We start from the raw sequence: 22,801 nt of genomic DNA, 5'->3' as shown, positions 1-22,801 counted from the left end.
AAATAAATAAAATATATATAACTAAATGTTAATGATAACCTATGTGACAAACTATAAACGGTGTCTGACTCTATTCATTTGAAGATTTTATTTACTTATTTGAGAGCGCAAGGGGGCAGAGAGAAAGCTCCTACAAGTATGAGCAGTGGGGAGGGGCAGAGGGAGGGGAAGAAGCAGGCCCACCGCTGAGCAAGGAACCCAACTTGGGGCTCAATCCCAGGACCCTGGGGTCATGATCTGAGCCTAAGGCAGACGCCCAACTTACTGAGCCACCCAGGCTCCCCAGATAAATAAATAAATCTTTAAAAAAAGATATAATCAATTATTTTAAAAAAAACATAATGGCAGAATTCAGGAAAAGCACAAGGGATTTCCTGTTCTCTTGTTTATAATTTTCTGTTTCAAAATTTTCTACATTGGGCAATGCGTTATTTTTATGATCAGAATTGTTACTAAAATAACTGAATATGTATCTCAGTATCTCTGTTTTCCATTATTTCAGAAACAATTTTATTTTATTAATTAATAGTTCCTGTGACTATTACATTGAAAGTAATGACTTCAAAGTTTCTGTTCATTTTAATAGAATATTTTCTAAAAATAATGAATTAGGGATAAAAGAACAGTGAAAAATTCTTTCAAAATAATAAAAAATGTTATTTCTTATTCAGAATTCTAAAAAGGCTCATGTAATAAAAAAGTCCTTAAAGTAGAATTATAACAATCTGTTGATCTTCAGAGACTAATCTGACACACAAATGCAAGTTTTTAAAAATATTTTTAATAATATCGTTTTACAGATGTAAATGCTTATTTGCTATTTTACCTTAAATAAAATATTTTAAAATCAGTTACTTAAACATAAATACTTATTTATGGACCTAAATAACACATTTAAAAGGGCAAAAGGCATACTCACACTGGGAGCTCAGAACTTTTTCACTCCCCAAGAAGTTAATTGCTGGGATTATAGCTTGCCCTTTCCCAGTGGAACTGACGATAATTTCTTCATTTTCTAAGATCTGTAGCTTGATGAATGCATCTGGTTTGGACGTGCGTACCTGTACAGTAACAGGATGCGATAAAGCAACTTTAATGGAATACCTATAAAGAAAAACATACGAATTATAAGCAGTTTATTGATCTTTCCCTCAAGTCAGTAAAGGAAACTGCATAATTTGCTGATAGGATAATCTAAAAGTAAATCCATTGTGTAAAATTGACCCAAATCCTGGAAACATTATTGCTATTATAGACTTTGACAGAAGATCTCTATATGCTATGGTAAAATGAACAGGCATAGGACATTTATTATCATCAGATCCCAAGCAGGAAATGTAACTTTTGTTTAGATAGGCTTATAAAACATGATAGATCTGCAAACTATGGACACACCAAACCTTCCCATTATACCCTCCCCCACAGTTGGACAACTGGCAGCAGACTTCAAATCTTCACTGTTTACCATATTTTCTTTGATTCATAAAAATGCAGAGAAATCAAAATTTGTACCCACCACCTGTTCTCTCAACCTTCACCATACAAGTTGGAAATCGTTTACAAAAAGACAAAATGTACAGTATAACACCATCCCAACCCCTCCCTTGATGCAACCAAAGAGGTTTTGTTTTATTTTGTTTTTTTTATTTTGTTGGGGTTCTTTTTCTTAATTTAGGTGAATCCTCACAAATGCTCAGGACCTTATAAATCTTCAGTTTCTCTAGAAATTTGCTTTTCTGAATACCATCTTTCTCCTGAATCTTAAATCTCCCCTTCTTTATTCCTCCTTATCATTGGTTTTTGTACACCTATAGGTCTCACCCATCTTTTAACAAAAAATTAAAGCAGAATAAACCAAAAACACAAACAAAAGAAACCCTTCAACCAACCTTGAGGTCCAGCCTCTGCTGATTTTTTCACTCCTCCCCAGCTTGGCATCAAAGGAGAGTTGTTGATTGCCACTGTCCACAACCCCATCTCTTCCTATCGGCTCACAGCACTCTACTCGGCCCCCAGTCAAAGTGCTAACCTTGCTCTTGCAAGTTTCCAGCAGCTTGTCACCGGCCTATAGAAATTTCAGTTCTCTCTTTTTTTTTTTTCCAAAAATTTTATTCATTTATTTGAGAGAGAGAATGAGATAGAGAGAGAGCATGAGAGGGGGAGGGTCAGAGGGAGAAGCAGGCTCCCCGCCGAGCAGGGAGCCCGATGCGGGGCTCGATCCTGGGACTCCAGGATCATGACCTGAGCCGAAGGCAGTCGCCCAACCAACTGAGCCACCCAGGCACCCCGAAATTTCAGTTCTCATCTTTCTTGACTTCTCAGGAGAATTTGACAAGGTTGAGTCAAGCCTCATTTTCCTCTTCTTCAAAAACTCTTCTCCTACAAGTGTAACAACTTTTGTACCTCCTAATTTGGTGCTGTTTTTTTTAGACTTCTCTCCCATTGACATTCCTATAAGTGTCAGAGAATCTTAATATTCTGTCCTAGGTCCGACTGTCATGGTACAAACTTTCCTGGGCATTTCCATGGGCAGAAACAGAATAATAGTTCCCAGATTTGTGTCTCCAGCCCAACTCCTTATGCAATATCACTTGGATGTTTCACTGACCTACCCATAATTAACATCTAAAACTGAATCAATTGTCTTCCTATTGCCCAACCTGCAAATGGGGTTTTCTCCCTGTAACCACTATCTAAGTAAAGGACACTTACTGTCCCCTGATCCCAAGTCAGTCCCCAGGAGTTCCAACCAACCAGGACTGTCAATTTGACTTCCTCAGTGTCTTAAAACCCTTTCTCTTCTCTCTAGATCCACTGTCACTGCCTAGTATGGGTTCAGTTGTACCCCCCCCATAAAACTATGTTGGAGTCCAGTACCTGGAGTATCCGCAGTACCTCCCAATATCACCTTTTTCGGAGACACGGTCTTTCTGAGGGAATCAAGTTCACATGAGGTCATTAGGGTGGGCCCTAACCCAATATAACTGATAGATACCCTTATGAGACAGGAAATTTGGAAACAGAGAGACACAGGGCGAATGCCAAGTGAAGATGAATACAAAGATCATGGTGATAAGTCTATAAGGCAAAGAACACCAAGGATTATCAGAAACCCCCAGAGGCTAGGAGAAAGCATAGAATAGCTTGACCCTCACAGCCCTCAGTAGGCACCATCCCTGCTGACACTTGGATTTTGGTCTTCTGGCATCCAAAACCATGAGACTGTGAGACCATCGATTTCGGTTGTTGAAGCCACCTACTTTGCCAGTTTGTGGGATTTTGCTATAGCGGTGCTAGCGAACGAATCCACTGACCGGCTCCAGTTGCCATCAGCATACACCCGGGTTATTTCAAAGCTTCTTCCTATCTGGTTCCCCTGTCTCCAGTTACGCTGTCCTTCATTCAACACACTGCAGTCTTTTGAAATTGTTTTTTCTTCCATATTCCGTTCCTTTTATGATTATCTATAATTTCACAATAATATGGTTCTAACAACATTTCTGCTCTTAGAAATTATATTTAAAAAAAATTTTTTTTCGGGGTGCCTGGGTGGCTCAGTTGGTTAAGCGACTGCCTTCAGCTCAGGTCATGATCCTGGAGTCCCTGGATCGAGTCCCGCATTGGGCTCCCTGCTCGGCAGGGAGTCTGCTTCTCCCTCTGACCCTCCCCCCTCTCATGTGCTCTCTCTCTCATTCTCTCTCTGTCAAATAAATAAATAAAATCTTAAAAAAAAAAAAATTTTTTTTTTCAACTCATGCTTTGCAGGCATAATGTCTTAACACAAGTCTATTGTGGCCATTTCTCTTAAAACTCCTCAAAGCATGTTTTGCCTCTCAGATAAAGTTTAAATCTCTTTCCTTATGAGGCCCTTCTCTGGCCTTACCCTTGCCATAGCCCTCTAGAGCCCCACTTTGCAAGCAAACGTCTTCAGTTCCCTGAAAAGGTCATACACTCCTTAATTTCTGAACTTTCACATTTGCTCATGAAGCAGTTCCCTCCTCACCTTGCCCCCCACCAAGTTTGACAGCTTTAGGACTGGCTTCTAGGACTAATTTAGATATTGGGTTAAATATCACTCGTTGGTCTACTAGTGGTCCTGCAGTGTGATACAGTGGCCTCCTATCAGAGTAGTTAAAATATCTGATCACAATTGTTATTTTTAATTGCTGGTATGTTTCCCTCCTACTTCTTTCCTTTTTTCCCTGGCTTTCTTTCTAATAGCCAATGTGCAGATACATGACAAGAAGCAGACAGATTAAAAAGAGAATTTTCTGGGACGCCTGGGTGGCTCAGTTGGTTGGGCGACTGCCTTCGGCTCAGGTCATGATCCTGGAGTCCCAGGATTGAGTCCCGCATTGGGCTCCCTGCTCGGCAGGGAGTCTGCTTCTCCCTCTGACCCTCCCCCCTCTTATGCTCTCTCTCTCTCATTCTCTCTCTCAAATAAATAAATAAAAATATTTAAAAAAAAAAAAAAAGAGAATTTTCTGTCCCTGCTATTACCCCCAGTTCATGTTTTCTTTCAGTATTTTCTCTAAACTTTTACCTACATATAAAATACGTAAACAAATATAAGAACAAAAACATATGCTGGGGATATACTGTATATATTGTCCTGTAATTTAATTTTACTACTGATTATTTTATAATACAAAAATTTTTTCATGTTCTTTAAAAGAAAAAAAAGTTTTAAAATACAAATATTTATTTAGGTTGGGGAAAAGAAGCAGCTAAGAAACCTGGGATAATATTATAGTGGGTAATAGCTTGGTTCTATGTAATTGGATCTCTATCTGGCAAAAATGTCAGTGAAGCAAGCAGTTTCTTACAAAAGACTTAGGTGTTTCTTTAGAAAACAAATTTACCAATACATGTGGAATCTTTAAAACATATAATCTTTCTAAAATAATAAATCTTTAAACAATAATCAAGAATTTACTTTAATATTTACAATAAATATGCCTATCACATCTCTATTAGTACTATTGAAAAAGTAGAAATGGAAAATTTGTAACAAAAAATAGCCAGAGTAAATTGTTGTATTTTCCTACAAATGATTACTACGTAATCATGAAAAAGAATTCACAAAATGTCTTAATGGCACTGGGAAATGTGCACAGTATAATGTTAAGTAAAAAGGTCAGCTTACAAAACTTTAATTACATTATGATTTTAATAATGTTAAGCTGTGACTAGGAAAAAAAAACACCAAAAGAAAATACAACAGGATACTAACAGTGATTGTTTCTAGGTTGTTTGATTACAGGTGACCTTTACTTCCTCAATAATATATTCATATATTAATAGTTAACTGTGGTCAATCCCAGAGCCCTGTGCGTATCTAGAGGCCCAACCTCTGTAGCCACAGTCACTGAAAGACAACGTGTCAGCACCCATCTGGTGCCAAAAAAATGCCAATTTGGGGCATTTCCCTCCTGTCATATACTTATACCTGAATAAAATTTTCTTATCATTGGGTATGTAGTAATCTCTGATTTCCTTTACGGTGAAGGTATTGCATGGAGACTCTCGAGATAGGCATGGGAGTGGATGGTAGGAACCAATGAGGCGCAGTTTCCATCGTGAGGACGATACATATGTGTCTCCAGTAAATGCTTCAGCCACGAATGTGTAGCCTTTCTAGAGGAAAGAGAATTGGACAGAAGTAAGGCATACTGTTGCTGGTTTCTCAAAGGTACAACATATGGCTTCACTGTAGTAAAATGCTTTATTATCTTGATATACATAAAGATCCCAAGATCTCTTGATAAAAGAAAATCACTATCATTACATTTTGAAATTCCTCTTAGAAAGTGCATCTGACATGTTTTCAGAGAAAACGAGTAACTGTAACAGTTTTGTTTGTGTAGTTCTCAAGCTATAACACAAATCACGTAACTCTGATAGATGATTGCTATGTTTTCTTCCAATTCTTCTAATGCTTCCTAATGCAGATTTTCATCATTGCATCACCCTGGAGTAGCCCAATAACTTCCTACCTGATGTCCCTGTTTTTAAATACAAGATGAGAAAAGAAGAAGCATTTATGGAAATGTAGTTCCCTTGGAATGACAATTGTCAGATAAAGCTATCAAGTTAACAGCAGATCTGGTTCCAGGGAACCCAGATATGAGTATGGAGATGAGCTCTTTAGGTTGGGGAAAAGAAGCAGCTAAGAAACCTGGGATAATATTATAGTGGGTAATAGCTTGGTTCTATGTAATTGGATCTCTATCTGGCAAAAATGTCAGTGAAGCAAAAGCATATCATAATGAGATACAAAAGTTCAAAGTAATTCTGAGTTTTTAATTCCAGACACTTCTAATAAGGAAGAAAAATATAGATTTGTATTCCAGTTGATTCTGATGCAAAGGAAGCTCTCTAATGTGTTTAGATTTCCAGAAACAAAAAGTAGAAATATATAAGAATATATATATATATGACAGAATAAATTCAATAAACATCTAGGAATATTACCCAGAATTACAATACCCATAATAATATGAGAATTGCAACACCAATAAGGACCTTTTAACATTATGTTTGGGGCAAGGAAATAAAGGAAGATAAATCATATACACTAAAGTATTTTTATTTGTAAAGTATTATGCACAGATTTATTGCTGTTCTCATTATTTTTTGAGCTTGTAATACTAATGCATTAAGAAACAAAATAAAATTACATGACTCTGATTTTGTGTTTTTCTAGGCTCAGAGAATAGGTTTGAGAGGGGAAAAAAAGTTATAAAACGGTGGGATAGATATTGGTAAGTTAAAGTCTAAAGCTAAACCAGTGTTAGGGTTTTAAGAGAGAACCTGACTATTCTAAATGACTTTAAGGCTCATGAGTAACAGTAACATAATACTTAAATATTTGCAAAACACACATATAATAAAGGACTGTTATCCAAAATATGCAAAAACCCCTAAAACTCAACAATAAGAAAACAAACAATCTAGTTAAAAAATTTTAAAAGACTTCTCACCAGAGAAGATATACAGATGGCAAATAGGCATACAAAAAGATGTTCCACATTGTATATTATCAGAAAAACTCAAACTGGGGCGCCTGGGTGGCTCAGTCGTTGAGCGTCTGCCTTCGGCTCAGGTCATGATCCCAGGGTCCTGGGATCGAGCCCCGCATCGGGCTCCCTGCTCCGCGGGAAGCCTGCTTCTCCCTCTCCCACTCCCCCTGCTTGTGTTCCCTCTCTCACTGTGTCTCTCTCTGTCAAATAAATAAATAAAATCTTTAAAAAAAAAAAAAAAGAAAAACTCAAACAACCATGAGATACCACTACACTCCTATTAGAATAGCCCAGATCCATAACACTGGAAATACTACATGCTGATGAAGACACAGAGCAACAGGAACTCTCATTCATTGCTAGTGGGAATGAAAAATGGTACAGACATTTTGAAGGACAGTTTGGCAGTTTCTTACAAAACTACACATATACAGTTCAACAATAGTGCTCCTTGGTATTTATGCCAAAAACCTATGTCCACACAAAAACCTGCGCACAGACATTTGTAGGTGCTTAGTTCATAATTGCCATAACTTGGAAGCAAACAAGATGTCCTTTGGTAGATGAATAGGTAGATAAACTTTTAAACAAGCAGACAGTGGAATATTATTATTAAAAAGAAATGAGCTATTAAGCCATAAAAAACATGGAAAAATCTTAAATGCCTGTTTTTAACTGAAAGAAACAAAACTGAAAAGATTACACACTATACGATTCCAACTTTACCACATTCTGGAAAAGGCAAAACTATGGAGACAGAAAAAAGGTCAGGGGTCGAGGAGGAGAAATACATAGGTGGATCACAGAGGATTTTTAGGGCTGTGAAAACACTCTTTATATATCCCCCATAATATAAACCATGGAATTTGGGGGATTATGACGTGTCAGAGTAGGATGATCAATGTAATAAATGTGCCACTCTGGTGGGGCTTGTCGATAATGGGGAGGCTGTGCACATGTGGAAGCAGGGTGTATATGGGAAATCTCTGTACTTTCCTCTCAGTTTTGCTGTGAAGCTAAAACTGCTCTTATTTATTGCTACTAAGAGTTGCAATGAAGTCTTAAATCCCTTCCAAGTCTTTTTTTTTTTAGAACATTTTATTTATTTATTTGAGAGAGAGATAGAGAGAGCACACAAGCAGGGCAAGCGGCAGGCAGAGGGATAGGGAGAAGCAGGCTCCCCACTGAACAGGGAGCCCACCATGGGGCTCGATCCCACGACCCTGGGATCGTGACCTGAGCCGAAAGCAGAGGCTTAACTGATTGAGCCACCCAGGCACCCCAAAACCCTTCCAAGCCTTAAAAAAAATTTAAATCTCATTAAAAAAAAAATCTCTTAAACAACTCAAAAGAGCTTTTAGGTTTTTTATGGACTTAATACTTTTAAAAATTTATCTTTCATTCCTATAAATCAGTATTCATTAGATAGGTATGTCTTAATTTGTGCAAAATAATGCACAGAATCATGGGCTGAAATGAACTTTGAAAGTCAACTACAACCATAGCTCAAAGAGAAAAATGAAAAGATTCAAAACCATATAGGTAAAGAATGAAAGGCCAGAGTAAAAACAAATCTCCCAGTTTACAATGTAGGTGTATACCGCCTTTTGTTATGCTTCCCTCTAAGAGGAAATAACCAAAAACACAAAGATGAGATTCAAATAGAAAGGCAACATGATTTGAGTGGGATCCTCAGAAATCAGGGTCCATCGTGCAGCAGGAGTAATGTGCCAAGTGCTTTTTAAAGAATCTGTGTAGCCCTGGAAAAGACTGGGGGTGGTGGGTGATGAATGGCCATGTAATCACAATCTTCTGAAATATTTAGGGATGGAATAAAAACCCAGTGGGAAACTGAGACAACCAGCTAATTTGACCCAAAGAATAGGACTAAATGAGCCCTTTACCTCCATTTCCATTTTAAAGGTTTATATGATTTTATGATTTTATAGGACTTTCCAATGCTTTCCTTTTGTCATATTTTCTTCAGAGAGAAGAAAAAAGAGAGCTGAGAGGTGAATGTTCTAGCACTCACATTAAATACCTTGGACTGTCAAATAAATGGGACTTCTACAGAAAACGACCAGGACCCCATTCCTCTGTTAAGTAGGTTGAAAAGCACATCTGCTCTAACCTGCTCCTGGAATCTTACTAAGGCACTGGCTTCTCGCTGCCAGTCTATCATATGGGGAGAATAAATTTTGCACCTACCTTATTCTTGGTATAAAGATAAGGCACCACTTTTTGGAACACTTTTGGCACTTGTTCCATTGTGTCATTATTAACAATGTGGAGCATGCAGACCGGGAGTGTAGTATATACTTTGGGAACCAAGATCATATCTTGAGGAACCAAAAATGTTTCTCTGTAATTACAAAAGAATGAACTTCCCCTTGCCATGAATCATAAAGAAAGTTTGAAATTAGGTTTAAGGCAAGAAATAAAAAAGTTTAAAATTTCCAATAACTACAAGGTATACATACTGGTTTTTTAGATTATTAATATACCATTTTGTCATGTAAATACAAGCCCTTTAAGAAATCCCATTTGTAAGTAATTTGTGACTTTTACCTAATACGATATTGCTTGAAAATTAAATAATTTCTTTCTATACTGATAGCACATCAATTTATATTATGTTTATCATACTCCTAAAAATACTAATAATTACCTTCACATTCTTCACATTTCATTTAAAGAAACATGGATAAAAATTCTGTAATATCTCATTGATGCATAGCAGATGGGGAAGAAGTGCTAAGTTGTGAAAACAGCCTATCAGTTCATACTTTCACTACTACCATAAATAAAGCTCTACACGTAAGACTATCGCATGCCATTTAAAGATGATATCATATGGGGCGCCTGGGTGGCTCAGTTGGTTAAGCGACTGCCTTCGGCTCAGGTCATGATCCTGGAGTCCCTGGATCGAGTCCCGCGTCGGGCTCCCTGCTCGGCAGGGAGTCTGCTTCTCCCTCTGACCCTCCCCCCTCTCATGTGCTCTCTCTCATTCCCTCTCTCTCAAATAAATAAATAAAATCTTTAAAAAAAAAAAGATGATATCATATGCCGATTTCTGACAGCCTCACCTGAATGCTATAAACCAACTATTTGGTGGCTGGTCTGCATAAGTCACAGTATAGTCAGCAAAAACAATCTTAGTTTCTTCATCTTGATAGCATGGGTAAGATTCAATAGACTTGCACTTGCTTTTAAACATTAGTCTAGAAATGTAAAAATAATGTAAGTTCCAATGACAAAGGCAACTTCTAAAATAAATTTTACTTACAAAAAAGGAAGTAGACAAAATAACATAAAATATCACAGTCTGCTGTTGGCTGGATTGAGGCCTTGATCAAAAGCTGTGGGGTTCAGAGTGCATGGCACCCAGGTAGGGGAGCCCATTGTAGGTCAACCATGAAAGATGTCTCTCAAAGGTCTCTAAAGTTATCTGAAGGTCTTAATCAAAGGAGAACTTAATTCATGATCAAGAAAGTACTACAGTTTATAGGTGGGAAATCAGCAACAAAGCTCAAACTATAACGGTAGGAAAACAGGAACAGGCAAAGTAGCAATGAAACTGGGTGGGGGCCACTCAAGGTCTGGAACGGATACGGGAATCGATACTAGAATGGAGTTTAAAGTAAGGAATGGATTTGTAAAAAGGGATTAAAACAAAAAAAAAATCTAAGGCCATGATCAAGGGGAGAACGTCAGTGTTCCTCCTATGTGATTTTTGGCACATAAAAGAGTGGTATGTGCAACTGGTTAAAAGAATTATGGGTTGAGGTTTCTCCATGTTTGCCCCCTGGAAGGCTGTGGCATATTTCAGAACATGATGGAAGTCACGTGAGAGATGTTCTAGGTTCTTTCCCTTCCACGGCCAGGAACTGGATCTAGCTTCAGTAGCACCAGCAATCTAGGGTCTTTTGTATAACATCTATGGATTTAGCTGGGATGGAAGCCATAATGGCCAATAGAAAATGGTTTTGTATTAGAGGTCTAGGCAGATCTAGAGGTTTTCTTGCCTTCCAGAAGGCAGATGGCTTGACTGTATCGTCAGTAAGAAGCAAAGCCATGGAGATTGTTATGGGGGTTAGGATTCACATCCTCCATTTGATCACTGGCCTTTGATGGGAGGAAATTGACAGATTTATACTTGGGAGAGTTTTAAGCCTTGTAGGTAAGTTATGAAAACAAAGATTGACCAAATATCCTGGTTTGCCTGGGGTAGTCCTGGTTTATACTCATAATCCTGTCGTAATTATTAATAGTGCTCCCTCTGTCCCTTTTGTAAAAGTATCCCAGTTCAAATGATCAGTAACCTGATTACCCTAACTGGGAACTCTAATGTGGTGGTCTGTCAATGCAAAGCATCACTGCCAATCACATGGGGGCTGGTCGAATCCACATGTGGGTGTTGGCTGAGCCAATGCAGCAGCTGAACAGGCTACTTAGGGAACTGACTGTAATGGGACCAGCTGCCATTCTAAGATAAGGCAGGGATTTAGAGGTATTCCAGTCATTGTTCGCATCATACATCCCACACTTTTTCATAGCCTCAGGAAATTCTAATGCATATAGTGCCATCAAAACCCTGATGTATATGGAATATCTTGAATGACCCAGAGAAATATTCCTGACAGACTTGAAAGATTTTCTTTTAACTTTGCATCCTAGTACAGAAAGAAAGTTACATCAGTAAACTGAGCCTTGCCCAAAGTTCACTTGGGAAAGTTCTACCCCTTAAGATCTGAGAATGTAAGGCTGGATTCCAGGACCTCAGTTTCCCATTTAGTAGTAATAATAAAGTAATATTTACAATAGCTAATGCCCTGTAATGACTCAATCTGTAGTTTGGTGTTAAGAACACAGGAAATGTTCTTTTTATTTATCTTTACAGCCTTACAAAAAAATAGTACTATGAGAGAGATATTGTTTTCCCTATATTAAAATGATTTCCTTATATTAAATATTATTAATAAAATATTAAATATTATTAATAAAATTTTAATTTCAACTTTAGAGAGGATAAGAGACTTACCCCAGGTCCCACACCTGATAATTAGTATAGCAAGGGTTAGCATTAGGTCTGATGCTGAAAGATGTGTGCAAGTCAGTCAAGCTGGATGATCAAGTAATGGCAGTGTCCATGGCCAGGACTAGGGTGAGGTGAACGGGACACTTACCCTCAGGGTTAGGCAAGTACCGTATAGATTTGGATTTTCTCTATGTTTAAAATTTTTATATTTGTTTCATTGTGAATTTTTTTCATTATTTTTAGGTTATTTTACGTTTTTATATGTTTTCATATATAATTTTCTATTTGTTGCTTATAAGTAGAAATCCAATTGTTATTTTATATTGACCTTGTCTCCAGCAACTTTTCTTTAATTCTCTAACTCTAATAATTTTTCTGCAGATTTTAAAATATTTTCTACCGGGGCTCCTGGGTGGCTCAGTCATTAAACGTCTGCCTTCGGCTCGGGTCATGATCCCAGGGTCCTGGAATCAAGCCCCGCATCAGGCTCCCTGCTGGGCGAGAAGCCTGCTTCTCCCTCTCCCACTCCCCCTACTTGTGTTCCCTCTTTTGCTGTCTCTTTCTCTATCAAATAAATTAATTAAAAAAAATATTTTCTACATATACAATCATATCGTCTGTGAACAGTGGTGGTTTTATTTTTTCCCTTCAAATCCTAATGACTTTTACTTTGCTTTATTGCCATTTTGTTCTTCTCAGAATTATTCCAGGATTATTGTGAATGAAAGTCATCAGGCAGACATTTTTGTCTCATTTCTAAACCCAGGAAAATTCTTTCAAAATTTCACCACTAATCATGTTTGTAGTAAGTTTTGAAAATACCAGATACCAATAACATATTAATGAAAGACTTCTCGAAAAGTTTTCTTCTCTAAAAGTCCAAGTTTTCTAAAAACAAAAAATAAATAATTAAATAATTTTGAATTTGTGTTAAATTCTATCAAATGTTTTTTCCGATTCTATCTGGAGGACCAAGTGATTTGTTCCTTTTCCCTGTTAATGTACTGAATTAAAATGACAAATCTTCTAACGTTAAACCACCATTGTATACCTGGAAATGAGAGGCCTACTTGATTATAAGGCATTATCCTTTTTATTTAATTCCAATTTTGATTTACTAATTTCTTTTCATTTAAAAAAAATTTTTTTTATGTTATGTTAATCACCATACATTACATCATTAGTTTTTGATGCAGTGTTCCATGATTATTTGCGTAAACACCCAGTGCTCCATGCAGAACGTGCCCTCTTTAATACCCATCACCAGACTAACCCATCCTCCCACCCCTCTCCCCCTAGAACCCTCAGCTGAATCACAGATCTGTACCACTGAAACAAATAATACATTGTATGTTAAAAAAAAAAAGAAGAAGAAGAAGAAGAAGAAAGTAACAGGAGGGGAAGAATGAAGGGGGAGAAATCGGAGGGGGAGATGAACCATGAGAGACGATGGATTCTGATTTACTAATATTTTATTACACATCTTTTGCATCTATTCAAAAGGGTGATTGGTTTGCAATTTGAAGGTGACTGGTTTGCAATTTCATTTTCTTACTGTCCTTGTTGAATTTTTTAAGTCAAGGTTATGAATTGGTTAGTGTTTCCTCTTTTTCTGTTCTCTAGAAGATTTGTGAGATTAATCTTATCTCTTCCTAAATTCACTAGCTGTTCATTAGTATATTGCTAGAAAGGATACCATGCATCCCTCCCCTGTTAGAGTTTCATCTAAATTATTACTTTTACCATTTCTGCAATAATACTATAACCTTAGAACTCTTTAAAACCTTATACCTAACTTCTACATTTCTCATTGCTTAAGGTCATGAATTTATTCTTATATGTAGCTATTTGTTGATTGCCCTTTGAAGATAATATGCATTATTTTTCTGGCCAATTTGAAGGTTTTTCTTTTGGCCTTTGTTTTTCAGTAGTTTCACTGCAATTAGTCTAGGAATACTTTACTTTGTAGGCTTTCTGCATGGAGTTTGCATGCAGTCTCCTGAAAACATGAGTTGATGTGTTTTACCAGTTTTGGAAAGTTCTCAGTTATTATCTTTTTACAGTCTGGGGCTATAATGACAATATTGGACTTTCTGAGCATATTCCACGTGTCCCTTATGTTGTTTTCTTACTTCCCATTCGCTTTCTTCTATGCTTCAGTTTGGATACTTTTCTATTGACCTATCTCCAAGTTCACCAATCTCTTCATCTGTTCTGATTAATCTGCTGTTAAATCTACAAATAAGTTTTTAATTTCAGTTGTTAAAAATCTCAGAAATATTTCTGAGTGAAATAAACCAAACACAAAAGAGCACATGCTGTGTGATTTCAGTTATATGAAATTGAAGAACAATCAAATCTAATCTATAGTGATGAAACTCAGAGTGTAGGTTTCTTGTTGGGAAGGGATGAGTTATATAAAAGAGCAGAAACAAAACTTTGTGGGTGATGGAAATATTCTGTATCATGTTTTTGCAGTAGTTTTATGAGTATGTGTAATTAATTAGCAAAATTTATCTAACTAAACAGTTAGGATAAATTAATGACCTTAATAAATAGTGTGGTGTTAAATAAAAAACATTATCTAAAAAAAAATCATCATTTATGTAATTTCCATTTGACTCAGCTTTATTAATCTAAACTTTTGATCTATTTTCTCCTTATTCTTTATTTTCTTTGGCATTTCCATTACAGTTACGTTGTGAGATTTTGTCTGCTAACTCCAACATCACCAGAGGGTTTGCCTCTTTTAAATATGTCTGTATGTGTGTGTGTATATATACACATATAATTTATAATTTCTCAGTTTTGTTCAGATTATCCTGTCGCTCAGATATGGTTTGTGGCTACAGTAGTTTTGCTGAGGCTCAGTCTACTTCCGGTTTACCCCTGTTTCTAGAGTGTTACTGTCCAGGGATTTCAACTGACAATTTCAATTGTTTGCTGCAGTCCCCTCCCCTAGTAGGTCCCAAATTCTGACCGTGGTCACCTCAACACCATAAGACTTCAAGAAACTTTGCTCTGCTTCTCAGAGGTTTTCTGCTTAGAATATTAGTTAAGTATAATTAAGACAAACCAAAAGTAGTAAGTACCATAGAAATGCTTCAGATAAAATATTGTGGAAGTTCAGAAGAAGCGGTGTTTCCCACTGCAGTGATTAGGAAAACTCAAATGAACATGGTAGCACTTGAACAGGAACTTGAAGGATACCAAGATACTACAATAAGAAATTTCATTATGCTACCTTACCTTAAGAGAGAAACTGCATACTGTTCTATATTCAGTTCCAATATACTCCAAACTTTTTGAAGAATATCTGCAACACTGTTATTTTCCTTTGTGTCTAAAAATAATAATTAAAAATAGCAATATAAAAATTGCAAGATGCCTGAAAGATCATCTTGTTCAAAGCCCTCCTTTTACAGATAAAGAAGCTGAAATTCACAAGGTGGTATCCAAAGCCATAGGCTTTATTAGCAGCAAAATTATGTTAAAATATAAAGCTATAAACTTCTAGTCAACAGCTCTGCTCATCGATTTGTGCTGTTTTCCTTCATCTTCAGTGACATCATAAAGTGTTCTTTGATCTAATTGAACATTCTCATCAAAGAGTTTACATCAGGAGATCTTTTATCACACTAAAAGTTCTTTATGCAAGCTCTTATGACAAAAAATAATTCATTCAATTTTTCTAAAAAACAACAGCTAATGGGATCCCACTAAAACTCAGTCCCATAATCCACATTTGTTTAGGACTAGATGATTTGGTCAGAAAAATGCAAATCCATAGTAAGTGGCTCAAATTTAACAAGTCAGAAACTGACTTTTTCCCTAATTATCCTATTTTAATTTCTTCATAGTACTTACTAGAATCTGAAATTGATATCTTAATATATCTACTTGTCTATTGTATGTCTACCACCACTAGAACACAAGATTCATCAAAGCAGAAACTCTGTCGGTTTAACTGACTTCAATAAAATCAGAATTTAGAACAGTGCTGTGCACACAAGTTATTCAATAAATATTCATTGAGTGAAAGAAATGCAAATATTATTAAAACATTATTAAGTTCTTCAAGTTTTTGTGTCTAAAAAGAGAAAGAAAATCATTGTTTGAATATAATTTTTACAGCATATGTGGACAACAAAAAGTATATTTTACTATATATTTAATTTGATAAATCTATCTTTACTTTTTCTAATAGAATAATATCAAAATCAAGCAACAGTAATATTTTTCTCTCACACAACTATACAATGCAGTTTATTTACTTTACATTTGTGTATCTGTAGTTTTTCCTGCTCAGATGAACATTTTGATTATTCTCATTAAATACTTCAAATAGAGGGGCGCCTGGGTGGCTCAGTCGTTAAGCGTCTGCCTTCGACTCAGGTCATGATCCCAGGGTCCTGGAATCGAGTCCCACATCGGGCTCCCTGCTCTGCGGGAAGTCTGCTTCTCCCTCTCCCACTCCCCCTGCTTGTGTTCCCTCTCTCGCTATGTCTCTCTCTTGTCAGATGAATAAATAAAATCTTAAAAAAAAATAAATTAAATAAATAAATAAATACTTTAAATAGAGACACTTTACAACAAAATGTTTCAGTACATTCAAAGAATTCTATTGGAGGGCGCCTGGGTGGCTCAGTCAATTAAGCGTCTGCCTTCGGCTCAGGTCATGATCCCAGGGTCCCGAATCAGATTGAGCCCAGAGTTGGGCTCCCTGCTCAGCAGGGAGTCTGCTTCTCCCTCTCCCTTTGCCCTTCCCCTCACTTGTGCACTCGTAAGCTCTCTCTCTCTTTTTCTCTCTCTCTCCCTCCTCAAATAAATAAATAAAATCTTAAAAAAAATTCTATTGGAGATAAGCCTTTTCTTATAAACAAAAACTGCAGAATGAAAATGATTAAATATAATTTTTGCCACTGCGGTGTTTTATTTTAAGCTGATAAAAAGCTAAAATAAAATAACCTTTTTCACAAAAATAGTTTATTATACATACATATTTTGATTTAATAGAATATACTGATAAGTTGATTTAATAGCTAGAATACACTTCAAATGCATTCTGTAAATGTATGCCACATGGACACATGAAAGCTTCTTTCACTCAACTCATTCATTCATTTACTCATTCATTTATTTCTTTGAAAAATGATCTAGAAATGTAAAAATATCCACAGCTTAGCTGAAGCTGACTGCTGTAGCATTCTGCTAGACATTGGAGATGCATAGAGGAAAAGACTAGTTCTCTGTGCTGTAAGACTCACAACAGACTGGGGAGACATAGCTGATCATTCACTGAGTCCCTCATTCTTTCTTCCAGCACGTATTTGTTGTGTGCTTACTCTGTGCCAGGCACTGTGCTAAATTCTGGGAGCTAGAGAGTGAGTGTCCTGACATGCATTCTGACCTCAAGGAATTTCAATATTTATAGAATTACAAAGAATTAGCCCAATAATAAAGTAAGATAACTCCAAAATGTTTTTCATTAGCACACAAATATTCATTCTTACATACAGAAGTTTATTTTATAAATGACTGGAAAAGGGTACCTGGTGTTCTAGCTCTCATAAGCAATCTGACATAAGTCCCTCTCCACATGGCTTGAATTTTAATTGCTGCTTCTACTTCCTCAGGAGAATATTCTTTATCACTTACTGGTAGGCAGTATTTAATGTCGACCCATTCCGCTGGAAAGAGAAAAACAAATTTTGGACTGAAAGTTGAGTTAAAGTATTTAATCCTTTCCCCAGTTTTCAATACCTTTAACTGCTAAAGTCCCCTGACATATAAAGTGCCACAATGATAGATTTGTCTTTGTATTTAATATTGTGCTCTGCAGGTGGCCCTTTTTTTAGAACGTAAACATTCTGGAGAAAGGAAACACTACATACTGAGTGAGCTACTATGAATTCTTCTGTGAAAATAGTAAGGGGTTTCTCTCAAAACTGAAAGAAAATGTTAAAATTGCGTGAGTAGAGCATTGGGAGAGTGGGAAAGGAGGGTTCCTTGGATCTGAAGATCTTCCCAGAATTCCTCTAATCATATCGTAAATGTTAGCGACTTTCATAGTCTTTCAGGGAAGAAACAAATAAAACAGGGGAATTCTGGGCTTCCATGGAAATATGTGAAGTTGGGGACACAGGCAGATCGTTGGAGACCATGGGCTTCCCAGAGCACAGCTTGAGTTCTCCACCTGTTTGGTATAGACCTAGTCTACCTACTCCACAAAATCTTTGTGCTTTTCTCAAATTATTTCTCTTCTATAAGGCTAGAAAGTCCTTTGTCAAACAAATATCTAAATTATTCAGTACCTAAAGAAACCTCTTCTAAGGAGAAATCGAGTAACTCCAAATCCAAAACCATAGCACGAAATGCAAATTTAAAGTTGGGAGGAAGTTTTGTTGGTTGAATTTTTTTCATTAAACGCCATAAAGAAATATGAAAAACCTGAAAAAGATAAAATATGTTAGTCCACTTTTTTAAACCAAGAAAATAACATTAACGTTTTTTAAACCAAGAAAATAACATTGCCAGGTAATGTTACATTTAGAGAGCACAGAATGCATTTGAAGTGTATTCAAATTAAAGTATAAAACTTTAAATACTCTAAAAATAAAAATACATATTTTTCAGATGCACAATATAACAGAAGATCTTGAAGTCTCATTCACCCAGGAAGAGAGCAAAATTATTTATCACCTTACCATTTCTAATTTAATAAAATTTAATCACTATAATGTTTATAATGTACACTCAGAATATAACTGATTGAAGAGATATAGCATAAGATGAAAAATATGGCCTTTGTGTTTAAGCAAGTTAAATACTATATTTCATTGGTTCTAAAACACCATCCACTATAAGACACACTATTGTTTCATGTATTACCAAAAAAGAATGTTGCTTAGACTTTTTATCACTTTCTTATTTTCATCTGAGTATTTACTTCCTACTGTAAAAACTCTTGTAGATTTATTTAGACAGAGCTTTTTTGTCATACATCACACTGAAACATACATGAAAAAAATAAAAGAAGCCACATAAGTTGGTTAAGTATTCTGAAAACATTTATATTCAAACTCTTACTCTTGCAAATCACTTTTTGAAAATACTTAACATCTGTGTTTTCCTATATAATTTTGTCCTTTATGTTGTCAAGCTTTGAAGATGCACCATTGCCTAGAGTGCATTCTACTTTTGTCCCTGGGGTTTCACTCAAACCACCGACTCCCATTCAGTAAGTGTTGGCGCTGGCTTATTCCTGATCCTACCAAAGAGGACCCATGGAAGGTTTTTAGACCATAACCAGAACACATATTCCTTCTTCCAAGTTTTTTCATAGTTTTTATCTTGAAATTCTGAGGGATTCCATTTATCTACTCATGCCACTGAGAGTAACCACCAAGCCCCAGCACCCTGCTGCTGGCTTACTTTTAGCTATTTATTTGTCCACAGGGAGTAATGTACTTAGTGGATTATGTAAGGTGCCTGGGACACCATTTGAGGTGATTTTTAGCCAGGTTCTCCTCTCCTTCTCTCTCTTTCCCTGTGCCTCGGTAGGGGGAGGGGTTCAGGGGAGGGGGGTGTCAGTCTGGTGTAGGGAAAATCCCTCTGCTTTCATGTTTCTTTGAGAGGCTCTCTAATGTCATTTAATTCTCTTCCCACAAGGATTAGGACTTTGTCCAAAAAATACACATATTTCTTTTGAAGCGGTAACAGTATGAACCCTTATGAACATGCCCCTGTGTGTGTAGAGAATTCTGAAGGCTACCTGGCCAGTAATGATTATAAGGAACCACCAATTATAAGACACACTCTAATTTCCTTCTCATGTTAAAGTGTGAAAAGAAATGTGCATCTTAGAATTGGTGAAATACAGTGCTCTTCAAAGACATGACTATTGTACTTCCTGCTTAGTCCACATTTTCTGACTACTCCAGAGGGGTGCCTCCCCATATTGGGAACCTAATCTCATAATCTATATTTATAACTGCCCCATCAACTGACAATGGTGGATAAGCCTGTAAGAAACCACCTAACCCAAGCTGAGCAAATCATTGTTACTTTGGTTGAATAATTTGAGATCAGGATCAAGATATTCTAAACTGGACTCATATGGGAAAGTGATGTAAGTCAGGAGTCAGTTTTTCCATGATATGAACTTAGGAGTAGAGATAACAAGTCTATAAGGAGAAAAACAAAATGAAGAAGATACGTTCAAAGGGCTGTCTATCCCCTCTTTGAAGTTCCGCACTGAGTCATTCCTATCCTTGGGTGTCAAGATTTCCCTATATTCTTATAAGAAATTAGCACATCCAGCTCCTTGTTATGACTTAAATGAGTTAGATGTGTTTTTTGTGACATGCTAATAAAATGCTCTAAGTATTTCAGTGTCTAGGATAAAAATAAGAAAAATACATGATTATGTTAATCCTCCTACTCTCTGTTACATTTACGTGTTCATGTTGGTGTTCTACAGGACATCACTCTGGTGTTCTACAGGACATCACTCTGGGCTACATGTGGATGTTGATGACCGCAGTGAACTCAGACCTGTGGGCAGGAAGGGACCATTACTCTGACTTCCTGATTAAGACACGTGCATGCTAGAGAGTGGGGAATAATCCTCACACAGATTCATGGATTCACCACACCAGTGATTTCAGGGGTCCAGAGGATTAGGCATGCTGGAACATCCCCTCTAAAGTAAAGGATAAGACACTGCAACTAAGAAAGAGGCCAATCCTTGATAGTCTTCTCTGGAGTTGGTGATAGAATATTCTGCTTTGGGGAATATTATTCCAATGCATTTACTGAGTGACTTAAAAGGCCATCAGCTTTGAGCAGGATCCAAAGCAAGAGAAAGATCTGTGGGAGATTTGAGCACCAATTGTTTTGTAAGCATGATAATGAAGGACCTCCCAGAAAACACACTAATGCTATTTATTAGTGAGAGAGTCCTTATCTATGGGATACTTATAGTATGCTGCAACTGATCCATCTGGAATTGTTTATGGTAGACAAATTTGAAATGTATTGATTTATGGGATGTGGCTCTGAAGAAATGTCACATAACTACGTAATACAAAAGTATAAAAATATTTAAAAATCTAAAGTATTTCATTACGAAAATAGCTCCCTTCTGTGTAAGTGAAGCATGCACAAAGGTCCTTTACATATTAGATCTGGCCTAGCAACAACAGACTCATGCACAAGTACTCAGGGACAGGAACTACAAATGGTTCCAATAGTTTGGGCTCTCTTTCACCCAGGCTTAGCAGTCTAATCTGTCAGTAGCAGAAACTTTAATACAATATCATCCTCTGGGGATTCCAGTCAGCACGTGGTGGCAAGTTTAGTTCAGTGGGCTTCTATCAAGGAGGTACAGAAGCACCAAGAAGTGTCCCAGCAAATTCAGACATCATTCTTCCTGTCCCCAAGCGTCCTTCCTAGCATTGACACCTACCTCAAATATGAGTTTGCTTTCTCTTTCCTTGGTACCTCTGCCAGCATTATTACCCAAGGGGTTACAGAAAATCTGATTTACAAACATCAGATCCAACCTAACATCCCCCTTGGACCAAGGGTCTCATTATACGGAGGAGATTTAACCACTGGAGAATGTTTGGGACTCAATGGTCCTAATATATACCATAGAAAGAATTGATAAAATTCCTGGCAAACTGGAACGGCATATAAAAGCCTCAGCTAAGGGGCCAGCCTGGAGATGACATCCTGGAGAACTGACAGGGTATCTCCAGGGCACGGTATATATGAACAGAACCAAAGACCAACATCCACTGCTATATCTGTAAAATCTAAGACATACAGGCCTGGGATTCAAAGATTGGAAGTAGGATTGGCCTCTCTCACCATTATTTCCAGTGGTCCACTTGCAATAATTAGTGTTCCCTGTCCCAACATGCAGTTTGCTAAATTGGAGGACCTAATTCCTGGGGATGGAGGGCAAGGAATGTTTCCATCAGGGAACACGATATGATTTACAATAAACCTAAGTTATGATATATGCCTGGTTGCTTTGAGCTTCTCATTCTGGTATACAAATAGGAAAAAAGGAACAAATATAATGGTGTGGAGGGAGAATTTACTCTGATTGTCATGAAGTACTAGGGTTTCTGCTGCATAATGGGGACAGGAAGAATTATGTCTGAATTTGCTGGGACACTTCTTGGTGCTTCCGCAGTGAATGATTAATCACAGCCTGAAAAGAGTAAGGCAATCAAGGTCTTGTGCTCATCAGGATTGAAGGTCTAGGTCACCCACCGGGCAACCAGAACAGCTGGAGCTTTGGCTGGAGAAAAGGGGAAATCTAGAATGGGTGGTAGAGGAGAGAGATGTTGAATACCAGCTATGGCCTTAGGGGCTAGCTGTAGAAGGGGAGACCATAGATTTCTTGTCATATGATGGTTTAATTATTTGCTTATTTTTAGAGCTTGTGAACACTGTCTTAAGCCATCTAGAGCCATCACCTTCAAGAATGGATAACAGAGTTCACTTAAGGGAGGAAATCAGATTGGTTGAAGAGTAAATCATGGCAGGTATTTCTTGCAGATTATTCATGCTTTAAGTGAGCAGTTCTCAATTAGGAGTGATTGTGTCCCAGGTAGCGTTGCCAGATAGAATACAAGATACTATAAGGGCAAATACAAATTACAAAAGCAAGGCTTAATTCTCTCTATGGAAAATGAAGGAATAAACTTTTTCCCTCCCTTTTTCT

The 22,801-nt window shown here is 37.0% G+C and overlaps 1 protein-coding gene across 1 annotated transcript in view; it reads right to left on the bottom strand.

The window, feature by feature from the left end:
- Positions 1-22,801, bottom strand: part of ADGB (androglobin) — a 141,238-nt gene that overhangs the window by 34,912 nt on the left and 83,525 nt on the right. The window contains exons 19-25 of the mRNA XM_081829380.1: positions 18,375-18,510; positions 17,613-17,750; positions 15,310-15,403; positions 10,109-10,243; positions 9,231-9,384; positions 5,450-5,637; positions 920-1,104 (exon numbers count right to left, since the gene is read on the bottom strand). Of these exons, the coding sequence (XP_081685506.1) occupies positions 920-1,104; positions 5,450-5,637; positions 9,231-9,384; positions 10,109-10,243; positions 15,310-15,403; positions 17,613-17,750; positions 18,375-18,510 (1,030 nt within the window). The remainder of the gene's footprint in view (positions 1-919; positions 1,105-5,449; positions 5,638-9,230; positions 9,385-10,108; positions 10,244-15,309; positions 15,404-17,612; positions 17,751-18,374; positions 18,511-22,801) is intronic.

Source organism: Leptonychotes weddellii, chromosome 8 (genome assembly GCF_054177405.1).
Source record: "Leptonychotes weddellii isolate Sample4059 chromosome 8, ASM5417740v2, whole genome shotgun sequence".
Classification (NCBI taxonomy): Eukaryota; Metazoa; Chordata; class Mammalia; order Carnivora; family Phocidae; genus Leptonychotes; species Leptonychotes weddellii.
The sequence above is the reverse complement of the archived record's forward strand: the minus strand, read 5'-3'. Positions and strand labels throughout refer to the sequence as shown.